This window comes from Elephantulus edwardii, unplaced genomic scaffold (genome assembly GCF_000299155.1).
Source record: "Elephantulus edwardii isolate Elephantulus edwardi_28Jun2011 unplaced genomic scaffold, EleEdw1.0 scaffold00024, whole genome shotgun sequence".
Taxonomy (NCBI): Eukaryota; Metazoa; Chordata; class Mammalia; order Macroscelidea; family Macroscelididae; genus Elephantulus; species Elephantulus edwardii.
Genome location: NW_006399774.1, coordinates 6,006,186 through 6,032,014, shown reverse-complemented (window position 1 = coordinate 6,032,014; position 25,829 = coordinate 6,006,186). Strand labels below are relative to the sequence as shown.

Genomic DNA, 25,829 nt, shown 5'->3' with positions numbered 1-25,829 from the left:
ACTGCTACGAAAACAAACAGATTCATCCTGGAGAGGATTAAACCAAGCAACTCCTTGGAGGCAAGGATTCTGGGGCTTCGTCTGACATACATGTTGCAAGGAGGAACAGGTCCTTATAGAGGGACATCATGCTTGGGAGGGTGGAGGGACAGCTCAAGAGGGGAAGACTCTCTATGAGATGGATTGATTCAGTGACTGGGGTAATTGGGATGGGTGTGTCAGAGGCAGTGTGACTGGCACAGGACAGAGTAGGGTTTAGGGCTGTCATACATAGGGTCACTATGAGTTGCAAATAACTCGATGGCACATAACAACAACAGCAACAACTTGTGATTTTAAAGCAAGACAGAACATAATAGCCTTTGAATTTAAGCTCTAATTGTTTTTGGGAGAGGTATGTTCTTACTCCACCACTGTTCTGTCAGTTTTTTTTTCTTGTGGTGGTTTGCATGTTGCATTGAAAATAGAAGTGATACCACCAGCATCTCAAACATCAGCAAGGTCCCCTGTGGTGGACATTGTTTAACACAGTTTCCAGATTAAGTTTGACTAGGAGGAAGGTCTTGCCATCTAATTTAGAAATAATGGGCCCTTGAAAATGGAATGAGTAACAGTGGAATTTGTTAGTATAATGTTGGAACATGAGGTCTTAAGATTGAATGATGCTCAAAATACAACAGGGCAAACCTACCTCCTCAAAAGGTAGTCTGTTTAATCATGTAGAATGAGTAAGTTTCTAGCTAATGAGGGACCTTCATTTTCTAATGTAATATGTCTCAAAATGAGAATATACAGGTGCAAACATCCATCAAAGATTGGAATGTATGAAATAGGGGTCAAGTTATACAGAACACAGTAAGGTTGACATCCCAGCCGTTGGTGAGCTGAGGTGGACTGGTGTTGATGATTCTGAGTCAAACAGTAGTTTACCATGCAGGAAGGACAGATCAAAGAGGAATGGAATTGCATTTACCACCAAAAAGAACATTTTAAGATGTATCCTGCTGAACAGAACTGTCAATGATAGGAAACTATCCACACACATACACGGGACACTGGATAATATGACTATCATTTGAATGTATACATCACTCACTAAAACCAAAGATGAAAGATTTCTACCAATTTCTGCAGTCTGAAATAAATCTAATGTGCCATGAAAATGCATTGATAAGAATGGGCCTTCTGGAATATTTCATTTTACCCACGTACATAGATGAAGCAACAGTAATTTGAATAGAACAAAGACATATTGCATGATTTAAGATCAAAAAAGGTGTGTTTCAGGGTTGTATACGGCACTATACCCATTTAATCTGTATGATGAGCAAATAATCCGAGAAACTCACTATATTAGGTAGGATGTGTCATCCTGATTGGAGCAAGTTTCATCAACAAATGGTGCAACCTAAAGTAGCAGACATAAAGCACTTACGAAGGTCAAGGACTACAGTCTTCTGTATGGATTACACCTCAACATGAGAAAAACAAGAATCCTCACAACCGGACCAGTAAATACCATCATAATAAAATAAGAAAAGACTGAACTCGTCAAAGATTTCCTTTTGTTTAGATCCATAATCGGCATCTAGGTAGCAAAAATCAAGAAGTCACAAGATGGTTGCATAGGCTAAATTGACTGCCAATGATGTCTTTAGAAACAGGAAAGGGCAAGGATATAACTATAAAGACAAAGGTGCAGTTGACCCAAACTATAGTATTTTCCATTGCTTCATATGCATATGATAATTTGTATGATGAAAAAGGAAAAACAGTGAAGAATTGGTGCTTTTGGAGTGTGGTGTTGAGAAAGAATATTAAGTACATCATGGGCTGTTAAAAAGAATTAACCAATCTGTCATGCATGAAATGGTCCTTAGAAACAAGAATCTCATCTACTTTGGGCATGTTGTCAGGATGGGCCATGTCCTGAGAAAGGACAAAATTCCTTGCAAAGGATTATGAATCAGTAAAGGATAGGAAAAACCCCAATGAGATGAACCAACAGTGACTAGAGCAATAGATTTAAACACAGGAGAAATTTTGAGGATGTCATCAGCTTGGGCAAGGCTGAGTTTTTGTTGCTAAAACACAAACTTTATTCAGTAACAATGCACACTTATTTGTTTATTGCATTGGTAAATAAGATACAGAAAAATCTGAAAGAAAGGCAGGAAAATTTGTGACAGCTGAGAGTTGATAGAACTTGCTTATTTTCCGAGGTTTTGCAATTTTTTTGCCTTTGGCAAAGTGTATCCTGTCACTGTGAGTATACTTTTTTTTTTTTTTTTTTACTACTTTTCTGTTGTCACTTATCTTAGTGGGAATTACTAGACTTTTATTTCCTGAAAAGTTTCTCCTTTACAAATTTCAGACTTCCCAGGTTTTAATTTAGACTACATTAAATTTTTGTGCTCTTAAATGGTACGCAAGTTTTCTAGTTCCTAATATCCAGTGACACTTGCTGGGAAAAGAATAGTGAAAATTATAATGTGCCTAAGATGTTACTCAACAGAATACCTGTTGCCAATAAATGGATTCTAATTCAGAGCTACCCTAAGGGACAGAGAAAAACTTTCCCATGATGTTTCCCAGGCTATTATTTTTATGGAAGGAAAAGCAATACACCCTCCCTCCCCTCGTCGAGACTGTGGCACTGCTCACCGTGCCTGTATTTTGTGGTTGCCATGAACATCACAGGCAGCCCGATTGCTGAAGAAAGGATCCAATTACAGACATTGACAATCTTGGCATTGCGGGGGGTCCGGAAATCCAGGGCCTTGACCGGGTGACAGACGGCGATGTAGCGATCGACACTCATGGTGCACAGCGTGAAGATGCTGGTGAACATGTTATAATAGTCTATGGAGATCACGATCTTGCAGAGTGTGGTTCCGAATGGCCATGTTCCCATCAGGTAATTGACACTCTGGAAGGGGAGGGTGCTGGTCACCAAGGCATCTGCCAGGGCGAGGTTGAAAATGTAGATGTTGGTGGCAGTCTTCATTTTGGTGTACCTAGGGGGTGAAGGAAGGACAGAGACAAGATAAGAAAAAGGAGACAATGGTCAATAGAGGCGAGCGCCTCATAATGAAAAGGCTGTGAGGTTGAGCAGAAGGCACCTGGCATGAGGGACAGGGGAACTCTCAATCCTCATCTGGTTCCTTTACAACCATATGCCTAATGATGACATATGCAATTCTGTAGCTATTAGAACCCTTACCTGTAATATGGCTATAATAATTGTCACTGCAATTATTAATTGCATTCTTTTTCTGCATAAGGCACTGCAATAGGTGTTAGAGACATAGTTTAGATAGATGCTGGGAAGTAATGAATTTTAATTATAGATATATGGAAAAATTACATATATACTTGTAGCTACATTCTTGACACCAGCAGTCAGGAAATGAAAAGAATTATATTAAGAAAACCTGCTAACTAGGATCTCTTTGAAGTGCTGAAGAACAATGATGTCAGTCTAGAGACTAAGGTGCACCTGATTCAGGCCATGATCTTTGCAATTACCTACTTTACATCAGAAAGCTGGATGATGACCAAGGATGACAGAAGAATTGATGCCTTTGAGTTGTGGTGCTGGAGAATAGTATGGAACATATCATGCTCTGCCAAGAGAACATGTAGGTGTTTCCTAGAGCGAGTGAAACCAAGCTGTTCTTAAAGGCAAGGATTTTGAAGCTTATGTCTCACTTACTTTGGGAAATGTTTCCAGGAGGGACTAGTTCTTGGAGAAGGTCGTCATGCGTGGAAGGGTGGAGGTCCAGCATAGGAGAGGAAGACTCTGGATGAAATGGACTGACACAGTAACTGGGGTAAGGAGGGTACGTGTGTTGGGGACAGTGAGTGACTTAGGGTAGGGCAGGCTTCAGATATATTGTTCATAGGGTTTCTATGAGTTGCAGATGACTCGATGGCACATAACAGCAACAACAACAAATCTTTCTATCTATCTATCCATCTATCTATCTACCATCTATCTGTCTGTCTGTCTGCTTGTCTACCTACATGCCTACTTATCATCTATCTATCTATCTATCTATCTATCCTATCCATCTCTCTATCATTATCTATCATCTAGCTATATCTATGTATCTATGTGTCTATGTATCTATGTATCCATCTGTCTATCTGTTTATCTATCTATTCTCTCTATCCATCTCTCTATCATTATCTATCATCTATCAGCCATCTATCTATCTATCTATCTATCTATCTATCTATCTATCTATCTATTCTATCCATCTCTCTATCATTATCTATCTATCTATCTACTCTCTATCCATCTCTCTGTCATTATCTATCATCTATCAACCATCTATTAACTATCTATCTATCATCATCTATTTAATCATTTGACAATGGCATGACTGATGATCTTCCTCTTTTTCACTGACCCTCTACCAAGCATGTTGACCTTCTCCAGCAACTGGTCTTTCCTTATGCCTAATCACATGAGCTGAAGTCTTGCCATGATAAATCTTAAGGAGCATTCTGACTGCATTTATTCCAAGACCTATTTGGTTATTTTTCTGGTAGCCCCTGGTATAGTGAATAGTCTTCACTAATACCATACAGCTTGTTAGAGTAGTTGCAGCAATGGGTTTAAGTATATCTGAGATTGTGAGGATGGAGCAAGACTCTGGAAGTTTTCATTCTGTTCTTCATTGGGCTGTTAGGAGTCAGAGCAAACAGCCAGCACTTCACAGTTACGACAACATCGTATAATTTGAAACATTAGTAGAAAAATTCAGTATGCACTCTTTTACACATAGTTTATTATACTCAACATATTTTTTCCCAATATCATTCATATTGTTATCAGTAGTTTCTTTTTATTGCTTATATTCTGTTGTATGAATACAACACAATCTGTCAATTCATTTACCTATTAAGAGTAATTGAGATTTATTCATCAACCAGTGAGAATTGAATAGATGGTGCAATGTGTTCCATTTACATAAGGATCATTTCTAGTAGTAATCAAAGCATATTTCCTTTTCTTTGACCTTAATTATAGATACATTATTAGATAGTCAGTTAGATATTTGAAGAGAAAGACAGGCATACTTACAACAATATAATAAATTTTTACTGAATGGTAAGAGAATATCTTACAAATACAGGACCTCTATTCTTTTTAGCCCTTCAGTTCCAATTACTTACACAATATCACATCAATTTCCCTTTAGGAACCACTCATTTTATACTACATTCTGCAGTGGCCTCTATTACTAGGGTGGGGTGTGAGGCTGTACCGACATTAGGGCTACAGTGACTAGTTAGTGATGGATTCGGGTTTCAGCTAGAGAATATGAGACTTTGTAATTTCTGGGAAGAGTATCTTGTTTCCCGTAGGATTTCCCCTTGATGAGCTGAGAGAATGGAGAGAGGATGTACTGACTGGATGAGCAAATGGACTCAGCCTGAACGGCCTGGATTTGATAGCATGAGAGAAATTCAGACTCGGGGCAAGGCCAACTTTGAGCTTTATATTTACCGAGTGCAAGAGATTATATTTTGATGTACTTGTTTGTTTGTTTGTTTTGCTGGTTTCTTTGCTGGTTTCCTCACTGGTTATGGAACTACATCGTCTAAAGGAATGTTCACTCACTTTCTTACCTGGCAGATCTCACACATTGCATCTTTAATATAATTCTTTACATTAAAACAGGTTTTTTACTATTGGTTTCATGACTCATCTTGTGCACTTTTCTTCAGCCTTCTTTCAAAGGCTCATCACTATCTGTTTATTTCCATTTAAAAACCACACTTCTTGCTTCAGAATGAGGTGTTTGTGAAGCAAAATTAACATAAGGCTCCACATATGTACATAAAGGTGCCAATCTATACGTGTTGTTTCAATTAATATTTCATAAGAACAATATATTGAATTTGTCTCGTCTTTATCTATTAGTAGGCAATATTCTTATCCCAATTACTCACACTTGGAATCACAATGTCATACAAAATAGACGGGGAGAAGGGTGCAACAATGAGTGAATGGAATCCCCAAATCTCTGTAGATGTTCATTGAAATGAAAAATAAACAACCTAAATTAAAAAAAAATAGAGTTCAGCAATTTCCAATATGTGAAAAAAAAAATACAATGGACTTCTAAGAGAACAAACAGGTCCATCCTGGAAAGGGTGAAACCAGACTGCTCCTTGGAGGCAGATTTTGAAGCTCCGTCTGACACACTATGGGCATGTTGCAAGGAAGGACCAGTCCTTGGAGATGGATATCATGCTTGGGAGGGTAGAGAGATAGCATTAGAGAGGAAGACCCTCGATGAGATGGATTGGCACTGTGCCTGGGGTAATGAGGGTAGCTGAGTTAGAGATAATGAATGGCTGTAAATAGAGCAGGGTTCAGAGCTGTTGTACATATGGTTGCTATGAGTTGGAATTGACTCCATGGAACATAACAACAAAAAACAGTGTTCTGATGATATGAGTTTGTCTCCTAACCCAAAGGTTTTTCATCTCCAGTGGTTCGAAACCACTGACAGCCCTGCATAACAAATATGGAAGTTTCTTTTCACTGCTATTTAAAGCACAGGAAACCTGTTGTAGGGTTGCTGTGAGTCAGAACAGATTGAACCCTAGAAAGTTAGTGACGGGTTTGGGAATTCTAATTGTCCCCAGCATATCACCAAAGGCTTTAATATGAAGACATGGTTTCTGAGGAAAGGAGTAAAATAATCCAGCAAACATGAGCTTTTCATTCTGGTCTGGTATTTTGAGGGAGTATAAATATTACTCCAGGAAAGTTAAATGGATCAAACCCACATTACCCATAAAGTATAGAGATTGGCATTGGAGATAGATGGGTAATATCCTCCCATGCCTCTGAAAACCCAGTGGAAGGTAAACCAGGGATCAGGTCTGACTTGATGGCACACAACAGCAGCTTCATAAATATCTTTCTTTTTTGTGGTGATGAAATAATTTCTATTTTACCTTCAAAGTTATTCTTTAGTCCATTTTTCCAGAAAATAATACGTGCCAAAACTTCATTTAGTATGATCCACGTAGGCTAAATGGAGCTGCAGGAATAAACTAATCTTGTGTACCTGATGAACCTTGCAAAATTCTTTTCAAAGTCAATTCACCGAACTGTGAGAACCTTACTACGGGTCCAGAAGAAAAATTAGTAATGATCAAGAAAGAAAGATTGAGAAAGGAAGAACGTATTTTAGAATCCAGCTTGTCAGTTTTATAACATGTTTCTCACTTTGCCAGCTGTATTTTTTTTTAAATTCACAATAGTCATTTGGAATGAATAGGATATTTCCTGTCTTTTCGGCTGATTTTCTGTTGCTTTAGATTTATACCAAATGGAGGTGTGTTTTTTTTCCCCTTTTGCCAATTTCATTGAGGAAGAAAAATATCCTAAATTGCAAGGATTCAATGAGCCCTTTTTTAATGTGTTCAGCATTGTGTTTGGAAAGAAAGATGTATTTCTTACATGTGTCCTAAGTCTCTCATCTACTTTCTTTCACATAAGGAAATTAATATCTTTAATGGAGAAAAAATACTTAACTAAAATATCACCTTTTAATTGTTATTGTTATGTACTGTCAAGTAGCTTTCAATTCATAGCGACACTATGTACAACAGCTCTGAACCCTGCTTTATTCTGAGCCAACCTCACTGTCTCTGACACACCTACCACCATTACCCCAGTCACTGAGTCAATCCATCTCATTGAGAGTCTTCATTTCTTGCTCTGTTCCTCCACCCTCACAAGAATGATGTCTCTCTCAAAGGACTGGTCCCTCTTAGTAACATGCCTGAAGTATGTCAGATGAACTTTTAAAATCCTTACCTCCAAGGAACAGCCTGGTTTCACCCTCTCCTATTTGGACCTGTTTGCTAGCAGTCCATGATATATTCAATATTCTTCTCTAACACTACAACTCAAAGGCAGCAATTCTTCTTCTATCATCCTTAGTCATGACCCAGCTCTCTGATGCATGCCAAGTAATGGCAAAGACCATGGCCTGGATCAGGAGCACCTTAGTCTCTAGACTGACATCGTTGCTCTTCAAACTCTGGAGAGGTCACTGACAGCAGATTTTCCCAATGCAATTAATAAGGTAAATCTAATGAATGTCCTCATTTTCAGGTTGGTTGTTATTTATGAGAATAACATGGTAAAATACATCCTTGAATTTTTTCTGTTTTCAATTCCGTTCTGAGGTTTGAGTCTGGGGTTCACATACTGCAGTGACTCATGGCATCACCTCTCCCCCCAGGCACCAGACTATACAGACCCACTTTCTACTTGCAGTCAAGTCAGAACTTATTCATAGCTGACCCTCCAGCAAGTTTTGGGGGGCTATAAATTGCACAGGGAGACATTGTGCATTTTTTTTCCCTGAGTAGCAGCTGGTGAATTCAAACTATCTGCCTTTGAGTTGGCAACACAATTCCTTACCCACTAGATCACCAGAGTCCTCTATACCATACAAAAGCCTTGGAGGTATTTATTATCAATTTAAATACCAGATAATATGTAATGTGTTAGTTATTGTTAGGTACCTTCGAGTCAAGTATGACTCATAGTGACCTTTTGAATAACCGATCTGCACTCTGTCCTACCCTGTGTCATCTTCTCACTTCCTGACAAGTTAGAACCCATTGTGGCAATCATCATGTCAATCCGCCTGGTCAAGGGGGTTCCTTTTCTTGGCTGACACTCTACTCTTCCAAGCATCATGTCACTCTCCAAAGAATAACCCCTCCTAGCAAAATGCCCAAAATATGTGAGGGGAAGCCTAATCATCCTTGCCTCCAAAGAGCATTTCAGCTGCACCCTCTCTAAGATATAACTGTCACTTATTTTGACTGTCCATGGGATATGGTTATAATTAGATGCAATATTTCTTAGATTATATGAATTGTGGTTGTTGTTGTTGTTATGTGCCATCGAGTTGCTTGCAATTCATAGCGACCCTATGTACAACAGCCCTAAATGCCTTTCTATCCTGTGCCAACCTTGCCGTCTCAAACACACTCATTTCCACCACCCCACTCACTGAATCGATCCATCTCATCGAGGGTCTTCCTCTCCTGTGCTGTCCCTCCACTCTCCCAAGCATAATGTCTCTCTCCCAGGACCAGCCCCTCCTTGCAACATGCCCAAAGTATGTCAGATGAAGCTTCAGAATCCTTGACTCCAAGAAGCACTCTGGCTTCACCCTCTCCAGGTCAAACCTGTTTGTTCTTTTAGCAGTCCATGATATATTCAACACTCTTCTCCAGCACCACAGCTCGAAGGCATCAATTCTCTTTCTATCATCCCTAGTCACTGCCCAATTCTCTGCACATAATTGGGAAGACTATAGCCTAGATCAAGTGCACCTTAGTCTCCAGACTGACATCATTGCTTTTCAGTACTCTTGAGAGGTCCCTCACAGCCAACTTTCCCAATGCAATTCATCTCTTGATTTCCTGGCTGCTGTTACCAAGAGTGTTGATTGTGGAACCAAGTAAAGTAAAACTGTTAACTATCTCAATCTCTTAACCATCCATAGTGATGCTGCCAATTGGCCCAATGGTGAGAATCTTTGTTTTCTTGATGTTGAGCTTCAGTCCATATTGAAGACTGCAGTCCTTGACCTTCTGCAGCAAGTGCTTCAGGTCCTCCTCAGTTTCAGCAAGCAGGGTTGTGTCATTCGCATAACGCAGGTTGTTGATGATTTTTCCACCAATCCTGATGCCACATTCCTCCTCGTACAGCCCAGCATCTCAGATGATCTGTTCTGCATACAGATTGAAAAGGCATGGAGACAAAATACATCCCTGATGTACCCCATTCTTGATTTTGAACCATGTAGTGTCTCCTTGCTCTGTTCTGATGACGGCCTCTGGGTCCAAGTATAGGTTTTGCATTAGTACAATCAAGTGTCCTGGGATTCCTATCCATCTCAGAGTGAGGCATAGCTTTTTGTGATCCACACAGTCAAAACTCTTTGCATAGTCAATGAAGCACAGTTAGACATTCTTCTGGTGTTCTCTGCTTTCTGCCAAGATCCATCTAACATTAGTTATAATATCCCTAGTACCACGACCTCTTCTAAACCCAGCCTGCACATCTGGAAGTTCTCTGTTGACATATTGTTCCAAACGTTTGGGGATAATTTTCAGCAGAATCTTGCTTGCATGTGATATTAATGATATTGTTAGATAATTTCTGCACTCTGTTGGGTCACCTTTCTTTATATGAATACCAGTAGAAAAATTCTAAAATCTTGAAAAATAATTCTACCTTGAATCATAACATTATTATTTACAATATAATTCTTATTGTTGTTATTTGCCATTGAGTCACTTGTGACCCACAGTAACATAGTACAGCAGCTCTGAACCTGCCCTGTCCTGAGCCAGTATCAATAATTCCAACACTCCAACTCCAATTTCCCAGGTTCATGTATCAATCTGTCTCATCTGGGGTCTTCTTCTCCTGCACTGTCCCTCTACCGTTCCAAGCATGGTGTCTTTCTCCAATGACCTCCTGGCCATTTGCCCAAAGTATGTGAGAAAGAGCTTTAAAATCCTAACTTCCAAGGAGAAACTTGTTTCATCCTCTCTTGGACAGACCTATTTGTTTTCTTGGCAGTCCATGGTATGTTCAAGACTCTTCTCCAGCACCACAACTCAAAGGAATTGATTCTTCTTCTGTCATCCTTAGACATTGTCCAACTCTCTTATGCATAATAAATAATTGCAAAGACCATGGCCTGGATTTGGTGTACCTTAGTCTCTAGACTGACATCATTTTTTTTATAGTTTCTTACTCTGGAGAGGTACCTGCAATTCATCTTTTGATTTCCTGACTGCTGGTGCCAAGAGTGTTGATTGTGGATCCGAGCAAGCTGTAACTGTTAGAAACCTCAATCTCTTCTCCATCTATCATGTTACTGCCAGTTGGCCTACTGGTGAAAATCTTTGTCCTTTTGATGTTGAGCTTCAATCCATATTGACGACTACAGTCCTTGACCTTCTGCAGCAAGCGCTTCAGGTCCGCTTCAGTATTGGCAAGCAAGGTTGTGTTATCTGCATAATGAAGGTTGTTGATGAGTCTTCTTCCAATTTTAATGTCACATTCCTCCTCATTAAGCCCTGCTTTCCAAATGATCTATTCTGCATATATTTTGAAAAGGTGTGGAGACATGATGCATCCCTGACACACTCCTTTCCTGATTTTGAACCATGCAGTGCAATGTTTCCTTGCTCTGTTCTGAGGATTACTTCCTGGTCCAAGTATATAGGTTTCACATAAGTATAATCAAGTATTCAGGGATTCCCACAATTTGTTGTTATCCACACAGTCAAACACCTTTGCATAGTCAATGAAACAGATAGACATTCCTCTGATACTCTTTTATTTCTGTCAAGATCCATCTGACATTGGCGATAATGTCTCTAGCACCACAACCTCTTCTAAACCCAGACTGTATTTCTGGTAGTTCTTCGTCAATACTTTGTTCCAGTTGTTTCTGGATAATCAGCAGTAGAATTTTGCTAGTGTGTGATATTAGTGATATTGCTCAATTTTTTCCACACTCTGTTGGGTCACCTTATCTTGGAATGGGAATAAATATGTGTCTCTTCCAGTCAGTTGGCCAAGTAGTCCTCCAGATTTCTTGGCACAACTCAGTGGTTTGTTGAAATACATCAGTTGGTATTCTATCATTTCCTGGGGTTTTAGTTTTTGCTCTGAGGAGAGCACTTGAACATCCTCCTTCATCACTATTGCCTCTTGATCATATGTTGTTTCTGGAAATTCTTGTGTGTCATCCAATTCTTTTTGGTACAATGACTGTATATTCCTTTCATCTTCTTTTAATACTTCCTGAATCATGCAGTATTCTGACCATAGCCTCTTTAAGCATTGCAACTCATAGCTTACATCTGTTCTTTAGTTCCTTCAGAGTAAGACACGTTGAGTGTGTTTGACCCTTTTGAATTTCTGACTCCAGCTCCTTGCTCATTCATTATAATACTGCATTATTATATTTTGCTTTGTCTTCCCTAGCTGCCCTTTGAAATCTTCTGTTCAGCTCCTTAACTTCTTGATTTCTTTCCTTTACTTTGGCTTCTGTGTGCTCTAGTTCAATATTCAGAGTCTCTTCTGACATCCATTTTGATCTCGTCTCCTCCTCCTTCTCCTCTTCTTCTTCCTTTTGCATTCTTCATGAATCATGGTTTTGATATTATTAGTAATTGAATTAAAAAATCCTTTGTTTTCTATGTTTTTTCTTTATTTCACTCTCAAGAAACACGATTTATAGAAGCTCATAAATGCAACAGTATTGCAGCTAAAATATCGGAATATGTAGCAACTGCAACTGCTATCAGTGAAAATAATAGAGCATGTTTGTGGCATGTGCAGATAAAGCCATATCACTTGAAGCAGCATTATAAGTCCTTGTAATGGGATAGTGACAGATATGACAAAAGAGCACTAACTTCAAAAGGTAAATTAGTATTACATTTTGCCTTATTGATATCTTGATACATGGAAGCTGGGCTTATGAAAACACTTTTTGTTGTTGAAGCTAATTGTAATAATCTTGATATAAATATATTAAATTTCTATTGAAACAAAGATCGTTTTGGTGTCACCACCCCATGGCATTGTCAATAATCGGAATCCTCACCACCTTGTCTCCCTATTGATGCTATGTTTTGTGTTTGTCTGTTTAGGAGAAAGAGAAACAGAGACAGAGAGAATAAAAAGATCTAACACCCACCACCACCAAAGCAGGGATTATACTTTTATTAGACATTGTTGTTGTTTGCTATAAAGTTGGAACTGATTCATAATTGACCCTCTAGAGAGATTTTGGAGGCTGTAAATTATAGGGAAGGAGCTTGTCCATCTTCTCTCTTGGAGCAGCTGGTAAATTTGAACCTGTTACCTTTGAGTTGTAAGCAAATTCCTTACTACTTGGCCACCAGAGGTCCCTTTATTGGACATTGGAATAGCAAATATGCACATATTAATTGATTTTATGGTCTGTTCTTCACTGGCTCAACGAAAGAGGAAACAGGGGTTCTTTAACTTTGACTTAAAAATGTTATAAAACATTTAGTTCATATTTCTTTTTAAAGGATGAAAATGATTTGATGTATTTATTGACTAAACTTCTAATCAGCTAATATGGGGCAAAAGGAGAGAGGAGTAAAATAGGCCACCTCAGGCCACAGATAAGACAGTGATTGTGGCCTTCTCATTTTCCTCAGAAGAGATGGTCGAGAGAGAGACACGAAACAAAGCGAAGGGGCCTCCTGTCAGGGTTCCAAGGCTCTTTCCATCTCTGCTCAGCAGAGTGTGCTGGACACCAGGCCTCTCTGGGGGTGGAGGGCTTCTCCAGTCATTTGTGAGCTCTTTCTCTATATTGTGTCTAATTCCTTCCTCTTCCCTGTCTTATTAACAATAATTTCTGAGAGAACTAGCTTTCAACAAAAGCAGAGACATTTTGCTTTCTTGAAATAGCACATATACTTTTAAAGTAGGAAATGTGAAATAAGTAACCTTAGACTTTTAGTTTTGCACTTGATGGGAGCTCTGGTGGCATGGCTTAGTCTTAAGGAGTTGGAAGGCCAACTCAAAGACTGGAGTTCAAATGCAGTAGCTGCTCCACTGAGGAAAAATGAACATCTCTTCCCGTGTGACTTAAAGACCCTGAAAACCCTCCAGAGTGTCAGCTTGGTCAGGTCTGACTTGACAATGGAACAACAGCTAGAGAAAAAAAATAGAGTAGAATTTGTACCTCCTCTTAATCTGTGTTTAGAATCCAGGACACACATATCTCTTGTACTAACTTTCCTAATCTCAAATATTTGTCCTCTTTTGGCTTCCTTCCCTACCCCCCCCCAATTTCTACCTTATTTCTCTTAGTTTATTGCACAAATTTTCCTAAGTCTCTTCAATCTCTGTTTCACAATGAGAAGGTAAAGTGGAATTTGGGAAGAGATATTGGCCAGAAGTCACTATTCTACTCTTTTAGACATAAAAAATTTACTGATTTATTTTCTATTAAGACCAACAGACCTTGCTTAATAGTTTTAGATTATGCTATTTAATAATGTTGATTTCCTGCATTAGTCACTGCTGAAATTTTTCACTTTGGACATAGACAGCACTTGTTATTGTTGTTACGTGCTGTCGAGTTGACTACAGCTCATTAAAACCCTATGCTCAATAGCTCTGAATTCTGCTCTATCCTGAGCCAATTTCACTGTCTATGACACACATCTACCCTTATAACCCCAGTTATTATGCTAATCCATCTCATTTGAGGTCTTCCTCTCCTGAGTTGTCCCTCAACCCTTCTAAGCATTATATTCATCCCCAAAGACTGTTCCCTCCTAGCCACAAGCGTGAGACAGAGTCTCAAAATCTTTGACTCCAAGGAGCAGCTTGGTTTTACCTTCTAGAGGACAGACCTGTTAGTTCTCTTGGCAATCAATGATATGTTCAAAACTCTTCTCCAGCACTCCAACAGAAAGGCATCAGTTATTCTTCTTCTGTCATCCTTGGTCATTGTCCAGCTCTCTGATGTATATATAGCAAGTAATTGCAAAGACCATGGCCTTGATCAGGCACACCTTAGTCTCTAGACTGACATCGTTCTTCAGCACTGTGGAGAGGTTAGGTTCCTGACAGTAGATTTCCCTAATGCAGTTTGTCTTCTGATTTCCTGACTGTTGGTACCAAGAGTGTTGATTATGGAACAAAGCAAGCTGGAATTGTTAACAATCTCAATCTCTTCTCCATCCATCATTATGCTGCCAGATAAAATATGTTTTACTTTATTTCCATATTCTGTGACAAATAATACTTAACTGTTATAGAAAATATTATATATCCACAATTCTAATACGATGAAATAGTCTTATCTATGACTGTAGGTTTTTGTTTATAAATAGACAGTATAGTCAATTCTTAAGAAAAAATTACCTTAGAAAATAAGAAAAAGATATCCATCTCAGGATGTAGAAACTTTTTGATTCATATATAACAACACTTGCTTTTAGTCTAAGAGCTAGTCTTTAGAACTTGGAAATAATTCAGCTTTGAATTTAAATTTTCTAAGAGAAAAGGAAGTTTCTTATACGTAAAGATCTGAGAGTTTTAAACAAAGGAAGTAATCCAGTGTACATTACCTGCAACTTCAAATGATGACACCTTCCTAGATATTTGTTTAACACTGAAGACACAAAAATGAAGATAAAGTTTGGTGAAAACATTTTGAAGTTAAATACAAAACCCCCTCCTTTTTGTAGAATATCATTCTTCTGCTGTAGACTAAAAACTTCTCCAGTACATACACTATAAGGAAAGATGTTTCCTTTTGAACTTAAAACTGCATATGCAAAAGATTTAATATATAATTTAGATGAAGATGTGCACAAATTTAACAACAGAAGTAACATATGAAAGGTAGCATGAAGAGAAAAAAAGAAATACAAATAGAAAACCCCCAATTTAGCTCTAATCCCAGCACAGGTTTGTTGTTGTTATGAGTTTAATACTATTCATAGCAACTCTGAGAACAACAGATCTCAATCCTGTCATTATTTTTTTCCTTTTGGTATTCCTTATTTATTAGCTAATTTTCACATGCTTATGAAACAATTGGCTTGAATCAAACACATCTTAGCCTTTAAGCTGACATCTTTGCCCTAAAAGAGGTCCTTAACAGTAGATTTTCCCTAATGCAAAGTGTCTTTTGTTTTCTATTTTAATAATTAAAAAAATATATTTATTTATTTAATTTTTATTCATTCAATGCTGCACATTTTCTCCTCCCACCTGGACAGCTCAATCTGCAATGCAATCCTTCCAGATTGTTCTCCTACATGTAATGCCAAATCATATCTTTTTTCAGACAGTTCTTCCCCTCATCTGTTCTAATGCAGTACTCATTATTACCTATTCATTACTCTTCCCTTCCCTAACCCTCCCTGTCTGTCCAATTTTGTAACAGCAGTTTATGCAGCATTTATCCTTTTGAGACTGAGATAGTTCTCTTAGCATGATGTCTTCAAGGCTCCTCCATGTTGTGTAATATTTTACTATTTCATAGTTTTTCGGTTCTGCGTAGTATTCCATTATACAGATGTACCATGGGTTTCCTATCCATTCATTTATTGATGGGTACTGAGTTGCTTCAGTCTCTTTGCTATTGTGAACAATGCAGCAATAATCATGGGTGTGCATACATTTGTTTGAGTTGTGGCTTTGGTTTCTTTATGGTATATTCCCAGTAGTGGAATTGCTGGGTCAAATGGTATTTCTATCTTCAAAATTCCACAGACAGCCTTCCATGGTGTTTTTACCATTTTACACTCCCAGAACCCTGTCTTATCCTGTGCCATACTCATTACCTTTGACTCAGATGAGCCCGTTGCTGCAGTCACTGCTTCTCTCCATATTGCTGGGAGCCTTCCTGTTTTTTTGCTGATTCTCTACCCTTATCTTTATCCTCTCTACCTTTATCTTCTATCTCCTGATACCTATACCTTGACATGCATGATATTTTAAGAACTAGCTTCTCTTAGTAACATGCCCAAAGTATGTGAGACACATTTTCACCATCCTTGGTTCCAAGGAGCACCTCAGCTGTTCTTTTTCTGAGACATATCTGTTTGTTCATTTAGCAGTCCATGGGATATTTAGTACTCTTCTCTGACACCATAGGTCAAAGGCATCACCAAAAATCATTAACAAAGAGAAATGAAAAAGGAAGAAGAGTTGGAGTTACATTGTTTGCGTAAAATAAAATTCACTTTCTTTAGCGAACCATCTGAGCACCAGCACCGAAGATCCAGCTGAACTACTGTCTGTGCCAAGTACCCTCATCCAGAACCGCATCCTGCTTCACTGCCGAGGGCCTCCTCTGGGGCTACAAAAGGTGTCCTTCTCAATGATATTTTATGAGTGATGGCATTTACTGTTCTTTCTTAAACACACACAACCTATCTATCAGTTTATTATATTGTGAAATGATGTGCATATTGCTAATTATTTTATATTTTAGGTATGTGTATGATTGCTTGTTTATCATTTGCTCTTATCAGTACATTGCTCTTCAGTACTTTGGAGAGGTCTTTAAAATTTGTCTTTTAATTTCCTGGCTGCTAGTGCCAAGAGTGTTGACTGTGGACAGCCTCAATCTCTTCCCCATCCATCCTGATGCTGCCAATTGGCCCAGGGGTGAGAATCTTTGTGGTTGGTTTTTTTTTTTTTTTATATTGAGTCTCTTGACCTTCTGCAACAAGTATAAAGTGCACCTGATACAGGCCGTAGTCTTTGAAATCACTAGCTATGCGTCAAAGAGCTGGACTGTGACTAGGGATGATAAAAGGAGAATAGATGTCTTTAAGCTGTGGCATTAGAGAAGAGTATTAAATATACCATGGACTGCTAAGAAGTTCATCCTGGAGAGGGTGAAGCCAGGCTGCTCCTTGGAGGCAAGGATTCTGAAACTTCATCTGACATACTTTGGACATGTTGCAAGGAAAGACCAGTCCTTGGAGAGGGACGCAATGCTTGAGAGTGTGGAGGGACAGTGCAGAAGAGGAAGACCCTCTATGAGGTGGATTGATTCAGTGACTGGGGTAATTGGGGTAGGTGTGTTGGAGACAGTAAGATTGGCACAGGGTAGAACAGAGTTGAAGGCTGTTGTACATAGGGTCGCTATGAGTTGCAGGTGACTTGACGGCACATAATAACAACTTATCAGTTCAGCACTTGTCTGTCAGTTTGCTATAATAATGTAACTTATATTTTGCTGTAATAGATTAAGACTGACTAGGAAGAAGGATTGGCCATCCACTGCTGAAATAATAAGTCTTTGGAAACACTATGAACAGAGGAACTCAGGTAAAGATTGTATTAAGTATTAAAGGAAGAGTCAGTGGGGAAGTCACTCAAAATGAGGAGAAACAGCTGCAAATAACTATTTATAATTGGAATGTGGAATGGATGAAGCATGCATGTAGAAAAACTGAAAGCATTCTAGACATTGGTGAACTAAAATGGATAGGTATGGGCCACTTTAAATCAAACAATCATCTGATCTACTGTGCTGGGAATGAAGAACTGGGGAAGAATTGTATTGCATTCATAGTTAAAAAGACAATTTCAAGATCTATCCTAAAGAACTATGTTGTAGTGATACAATACTACCCATACAAATACAAGGAAGACTTGTTGATACGAAAATTATCCAAACATATGGACCAATAACTAAAGGCAAAAAAAGGAAACTGAGGATTTCTACCAACTCTTGAAGTCTGAAATTGCAATCAAGATGTCTTTGTAATTGTTGGTGCCTGGAATACAAAAGTCAGAAACAATGAGTAAAGGAGAAAAAAACAGTCTGTACTTTGTTGTTATGTTCTCAACAGAAATATTTGTTCTAATTTGTAAGTCTCAGTCATTTTCTTTAGGAAGGTTCCAAAATATGTGAGGTTTATGTCTCTTCCCACATATTCTGGATTTTTTCCTTCCCATGCCACAGCTCTCATTCTCTTTCTGGTTCCTGACAAGGCTTTTATATCACACAGTTGAGCATGTTGTTGTTGTTATGTGTCGTCAAGTCACTTGTAACTCATAGCTACCCTATGTACAAGAGCCCTAAACCCTACTCTATTCTGTGCTAATCTTATCATCTCTAACACATCTACCCCCATTAACCCAGTCACTCAATCCATCTCATCGAGGGTCTTCCTCTCCTGTGCTGTCCCTCCACCCTCTCAAATATGATGTCCCTCTCTAAGGACTGGTCCCTCCTTGCAACATGTTCAAAGTATGTCAGACGAAGCTTCAGATTCCTTGACTCTTAGGAGCATCTGACTTTACCCGCTCCAGGATGAACCTGTTTGTTCTAGCAGTCCATAGTATATTCAACACTCTTCTCCAGTATCACAGCTCAAAGACATCAATTCTCCTATCATCCCTAGTCGTATTTAGCTTTCTGATGTATATATAGCAAGGACTTGAGAAGACTACGGCTTGTATCATGTGTACCTTAGACTCCAGACTGACATTGTTGCTCTTCAGTACTCTGGAGAGGTCCCTGACATCTGACTTTCCCAATGCAGTTCATCTCTTGATTTCCTGGCTGCTGGTAGTAAAAGAGTTGATTACAAAACATGGCTAACTAAAACTATTAACAATCTTTTCACCATCCATACTGATGCTGCCAATTGGCCCAGTGGTGAGAATCTTTGTTTTCTTGATTGCAAGCTTCAATCCATATAGGAGGCTATAGTCCTTGACCTTCTGCAGCAAGCACTTCAGGTCCTCGTCAGTTTCAGCAAGCAGGGTTGTGTCATCTGCATAGCACATGTTGTTGAAGAGTCTTCCTTCAATCCTGATGTCCCATTCCTCCTCATGCAACCCAGCCTTCCAGATGATGTATATAGATTGAAAAGGTATGGGCACAGAATACATTCCCTTCCCAATTTTGAACCATGCACTGTCTTCTTGCTCTGTTCTGATGTCTGCCTCCTGGTTCAAGTATAAGTTTCACATAAGCAAAATCAAATGTTGTAGAATCCCATCCTTCTTAAAGTCACCCACAGTTTGTTGTGATCCACAAAGTCAAATGCCTTTGCATAGCCAATTAAACACAGATAGACATTCCACTGGTACTCTCTGCTTTCAGCCAAGATCCAACTGACATTAGCTATAAAATCCTTAGTTGTTATTGTTGTTATGTACCGTCGAGTTGTTTGTGACTCATAGAGACCCTATGTAAAACAGCCCTAAACTCTGCTCTGTCCTGTGCCAATATCACTGTCTCCGACACACCCATCCCGATTACCCCAGTCACCAAATCAATCCACCTCATAGAGGGCCTTCCCCTCCTGCGCCTGCCCTCCTTCCTCCCAAGCATGATGTCCTTCTCCAAGGACTGTTCTCTCCTCACAACATGACCAAAGTATGTCAGACGAAGCCTCAGAATCCTTGCGTCCATGGAGCAGCCTGATTTAACCCTCTCCAGGATGAGTCTGTTTGTTTTCCTAGCAGTCCATGGTACCCTCAATACTCTTCTCCAACACCAAAGCTCAAAGGCATTAATTTTCTTTCTATCCTTCTTAGTCATTGTACAACTCTCTGGTGTATAACAAATGATTGCAAAGACCATGGCCTGTATCAGATGCACCTTAGTCTCCAGAGAGACACCATTTCTCTTCAGTACTTTAGAGAGGCCCCTGAAAGCAGACTTTCCCATGGCAATACGTCTTTTAATTACCTGGCTGCTGGTGCCAAGAGTGCTGATTGTGGAGTCAAGCAGACTAAAGCTGTGAACAATCTCAATCTTTTCACCATCCATCCTGATGCTGCCAATTGGTCAAGTGGTGAGAATCTTTGTCTTCTTGACATTGAGCCTCAATCCATATTGAAGGCTGCATCCTTGACCCTCTGTAGCAAGTGCTTCAGGTCCTCTTCAGTTTCAGCAAGCAGGGTTGTGTCATCTGCATAACACAGACTGTTGATAGATCTTCTACCAATCCTGATGCTACACTTGTCCTCATAGAGCCCAGCCTCTCAGATAATCTCTTCTGCATACAGGTTGAAAAGGTATGGAGACAGGATGCATCCTTGGTGTACACCCTTCCCAATTTTGTACAATGCAGTGTTTCCTTGCTCTGTTCTGACAACTGCCTCTTGGTCCAAGTATAGGTTTCATATTAGCACTACCAAGTATTCTGGTGTTCCTATTCTTCTCAGAGTCAGCCACAGTTTGTTATGATCCACACAGTCAAATGCCTTTGCATAATCAGTGAAGCACAGATAGACATTCCTCTGGTATTCCCTGCTTTCAGCCAAGATCCATCTAACTTTAGCTACAATATTCCTAGTACCATGACCTCTTCAAAACCCAGCCTGGACTTCTGGCAGTTCTCTGCTGATGTGCTATTCCAGTTGTTGTTGGATAACCTTCAGCAGAATCTTGCTTGCTTATTCTAACCCAATAACCCAGCCTGCACATCTGGTAGTTCTCTGCTGGTATGCTGTTCCAACTAGTTTTCAATAATTTTCAGCAGAATCTTGTTTGCATGTGTTTTAATGAAATTGTTCAGTAATTTCCACTTTGTCGGGTCACCTCTCTTTGAAATGGGAACAAATATGGATCTCTTTCAGTCAGTTGGCCAGGTGGTTGTCCTCCAGATTTCTTAATACAACTTGATGAGCACATCCAGGGTGGCATCTGTTTGTTGAGATAGGTCAACTGGTATGCCATCAATTCCTTGGGCCTTGCTTTTTGCCAATTCTTTCAGAAGAGCTTGAATTTCTTCCTCACATGTTGTTTCATGAAATTCCTCTCTATCCACCAATACCTTTTGGTGCAATGACTCTGTATATTCTTCCCATCTTCTTATAATGCTTCCTGGATCATTTAATATTCTGGCCAATGCTTCCATAAGTATTGCCCCTTGTGGCTTGAATTTGTTTTTCAATTCTTTCAGCTTAAGAAATGCTGAGCCATGTATATTTTTTATCCGCTCTTATTATTGGTGTGACAAGAGTCTTGAATAAGAGCTGCAAGTAAATTGGTCTGTGGGAAGGACTGTATAACAATGAAAGATCTTTTTCTTTAAAGAAAAAATGAACTTGGGGTGGGAGTTAGGGGAGCAGGGAGGAAAATGTGCAACAATGAATGGATGGAAACCCAAGTTCTTTATAAACTTACAATAAAATCTCATTAAAATTAAATAAAAAAGAAATGCTGAGCGAGTTCGAACCTTTGATTTTCTGACTCCACCTCCTTGCACATTTCATTATAATACTTCGCTTTGTCTTCCTGTGCTGCCCAGACCCACTTATTGCACATGTTGTTGTTTTTGTTACGAGCCATCGAGTCGTTTGTGACTCATAGCGACCCTATGTACAACAGCCTTAAACTCTGCTCTGTCCTGTACCAATCGCACTGTCTCCAATACACCCATCCTGATTAACCCCAGTTACTGAATCAATCTACCTCATAGAGGGCCTTCCCCTCCTGCGCTGTCCCTCCACCCTCCCAAGCATGATGTCCCTCTCCAAGGACCTGTCCCTCCTTACAACATGTCCAAAGTATGTTAGACGGAGCCTCAGAATCCTTGCCTCCAAGGAGTCGCCTGGTTTGACCCTTTCCAGGATGAATGTTTTTGTTTTTTTGGCAGTCCAGGGTACATTCAGTACTCTTCTCCAGCACCACAGCTCAAAGGCATCAATTCTCCTTCTATCCTCCCTAGTCATTGTCCAACTCTCTGATGCATAACAAGTGATTGCAAAGACCATGGCCTGTATCAGATGCACCTTAGTCTCCAGAGACACCGTTGCTCTTCAGTACTTTGGAGAGGTCCCTAACAGCAGACATGGCCATATCTGGATGTACAACAGTTTGGAACTCCATTAGTCTCCTACATCTTTTATTTGGTTCTGCTCTATGCCTCACAAACCAACTTGAGTTATTTCTGTTCTAACCTACATGCAACCATTTATTTTCAATTCTAGCTTTCTAGTCACACCGTAGGGTACTCTTTGAAGCTTCTTTCCAGAATTTCAGGAAACTGCAAGGTAAAAGTCTCATATTGATTTGGATTTTACATCATGTATTTGCTTTACAACCTCTTGAGGCTTTGAGCCCGTAGAAAAGAACAGTAAAAAGTTGAACTCTCCTGTTCTTCTCTTCCTGCATTTTCAAATGGCTTTTCCCCAGCCTGAATATTTTCCTTTTTGTTGACAGAAAGTCACTAATTTTTTTAAACCTAATATATATTTTTTTGTGATATAAACTGTATTTATTAAAGCTTCTAGGCTTAGCTTTTAAATAATTAAGATCAAACTTATATAATTCATTAAAATTTTTCCGTTTCAATTTACTTGACCTTGAATTTTAAAACTAAAGTGTTTAAAACCAGATGTTGTTGTTAGATGCTGTCAAATTGCTTGTGACTCATAGTGACCCTGTGGATAGCATCCCTATATTCTGCTCTATCCGGAACCAACATTATTGTCTTTGATACACCTACCCCCAATACCCCAGTCACTGAATCAGTCCATCTCATCGAGGGTCTTCCTTTCTTGTGCTGTCCCTCCCCACTCCTAAGCATGATGTCCCTCTCCAAGGACTCGTCCCTCCTTGCAACATGTCCAAAGTATATCAGACAGAGCTTCAAAATCTTTGCCTTGAAGGAACAGCTTATTTTCACCCTCTCCAGGATGAACCTGTCTGTTCTCTTAGCAGTCCATGGTTTATTCAATACTTTTCTCCAGCACCACAGCTCAAAGGCATCAATTCTCCTTCTACCATTCCTTGTAATTTTCTAGCTACTGACGCATAGCAATAATTGCAAATTCCATGGCCTGGATCAGGCGCACCTTAGTCTCCAGACTGACATGGTTGCTCTTCAGTTCTTTGGAAAGGTCTCTCTGACAGCAGACTTTTCCAGTGCAATTTGTCTTTGGATTTCCTGGCTGCTGGTACCAAAACTGTTGATTGTGGTGCCAACCAAACTAAAGCTGTTAATAATCTCAATCTCTTCACTGTCTAGCATGATGTTGCCAATCGGCCCAGTTGTAAGAATCTTTGTTTTCTTGATGTTGAGTTCAATCCATATCGAAGGCTGCAGTCCTTGACCTTAAAACCAGATAATGAAACTTCTTACAAGATTTTTCTATTTTAGGTATTAAGCACTAGACATTTTATAGCATATTTTCCTTGGAACAATAAGGCTGCATCTCCTAGCATTGTTTTAAGGATAACAGGCTGCTGGATAAAAAGGAACCACTGATAGAAGGTATGTGCATTGGATTGTAGTTCAGTTTATTATTTTATTACTCCTAATAGGCATTTAGTGAAGAAATTACCAGTTGACGTTAAAAAAAATAGAAGAACACTGGAGAAGGAAGAGAAGTGGACTGTGTAAAAGCTGGGATAAATGTGGGAGAATAAAGAACTCTCAGAACATTAAGAAATCCATGTGTGCTGTTAAAGAAGCTAAGAGAAGAAATAATATTCAGAAATACTTAAAGTGCTCTGAACTCTACAGAGAAATTAAGGGACATTAGGACAGAGATGCGGCCACTGGCTTTATGGTCACAGATGTTATTAAAGACTTTGACAGGTGTTGTGGTATGATGTGGCTGGAAATTAAATAGAATACTATACAGCACTCAGGAGCAACAATTTTGAAAAATAATATATAACTTGGGAAAGACTGGAAAGCATTATGCTCAGTGAACTAACTCAGTCTCATAAGCACAAACACTACACATAAGACCATTATTGTTAAAATAGAAGAATAACTATTAAAACATGTATGGGAGCCTAGAGAGGGAAGGAATGGAATCAGAGGGTTGAGGATGTGTAGGTGAAATCACGTACAATTTTGTGGGTGGAGGGAGAGGTAAAGGAAATAGAAAAGATCTGAAATGTAGGGACCTGACCAGAGAATAATGGTAGGCATAGCCCAGTGGTGATTACTTTTATGAAACATAACAAATGGGAATGATTGTAAGAAACACAAAATGAATGCAGAATAGTGTGAAGCACAATGTATGTGAGCTTTGTAAGCAAACCAATATAAAAATATGTAGTATATGTAATGGATTATTATTGCTATAAGAAGAAATTAAATCTTGATAATTGTATGACTTGGATGAGCGTTTAAAAGATGCTGAGAAAATAGCCACAAAAGAACAAATATTGTATGAACCAACTTATATGACATATCTGTTGTTGTTGTTGTTATGTGCCGTCGAGTCTAGAAGATACAAATGTAAAGGCACTGAAGCTTATTAGTGGTTACTAGAAGTGAAAGGGAACAAGAAAGAAGGAAGGAATCATTATTATTTGGGGACATTGAGCTTCAGTAAAGGGTAATGGAAAATTCTGGAAACAGTGGTAAAGGTTGCACATGATGGACATAATGCTCTCTGGTGGCCTAGTGGTAGGTTATTTATCTATTTATCTTCCAATCTAAAGGAACATGGTTTGAGTCCTCTGAGGATTCTATGCAGGAAAAAAAGACAATGTCCTTCTGTGTGAGATTCACTGCCTCTGAAAACCCACTGGAAGGTCATCTATGAGTTAGTTCCCACTATAAGTTATATAATAACACACACACACACACACACACACACACACACACACACACACTCCAAAGCCAATGTTGTACATTTAAAGACCAGGGTGCACCCGACACCGGCTATCATATGTCCATTTGCTTCTTATGTGTCTGAAAGTTGAACAATGAATAAAGAAAACTGAAGAACAACTGATGCCTTTGAATTGTGGTGATGAAGAAGAGTTATTGACTATGTCAAGGATTGCCAAAAGAACAAACAAATCTACCCTGAAATAAATACAAGCAGAGTATTCTTTAGAGGTAAGGATGGTGAAACGTCTTCTCCGTTACTCTGAACATACGTTCAGATGGAACCAGTCCTTGAAGACAGACATCAATCTGGAGAAGGTAGAGAGTCAGTTAAAGAGAGGAAATGAGATTCACATAGTGACTATCACAATGGACTTGAGCATGACAAAGATCATAAAGACGGCACAGGGTAGCAAGGTTCAGTTCTGTCATTCATAGGGTCGCTTTGAGTTACAGACAACTTGATGGAAACTAACAACAACTCTATTATCTATCTATCTATCTATCTATCTATCTATCTATCTATCTATCTATCATCTATCTATCTACAATATATATAGTTGTTGTTGATTGTCTTCAAGCTGAGCACAACTCATAGTGACCCTGTGAACAAAAGGCCTGAAGCCTTTCTA

General features: G+C 39.1%; 1 protein-coding gene across 2 annotated transcripts in view; it reads right to left on the bottom strand.

Annotated features, from left to right (window-relative positions):
- The window catches only part of OPRM1 (opioid receptor, mu 1), an 85,653-nt gene that overhangs the window by 22,910 nt on the left and 36,914 nt on the right, over positions 1–25,829 (bottom strand). Inside the window, exon 2 of one of the 2 annotated variants that reach the window (XM_006882749.1) lies at positions 2,665–3,017. The exons of the other annotated variant lie outside the window; for it this stretch is intronic. Coding sequence (XP_006882811.1) covers positions 2,665–3,017 — 353 coding nt within the window. The remainder of the gene's footprint in view (positions 1–2,664; positions 3,018–25,829) is intronic. 2 annotated transcript variants of the gene reach the window in all.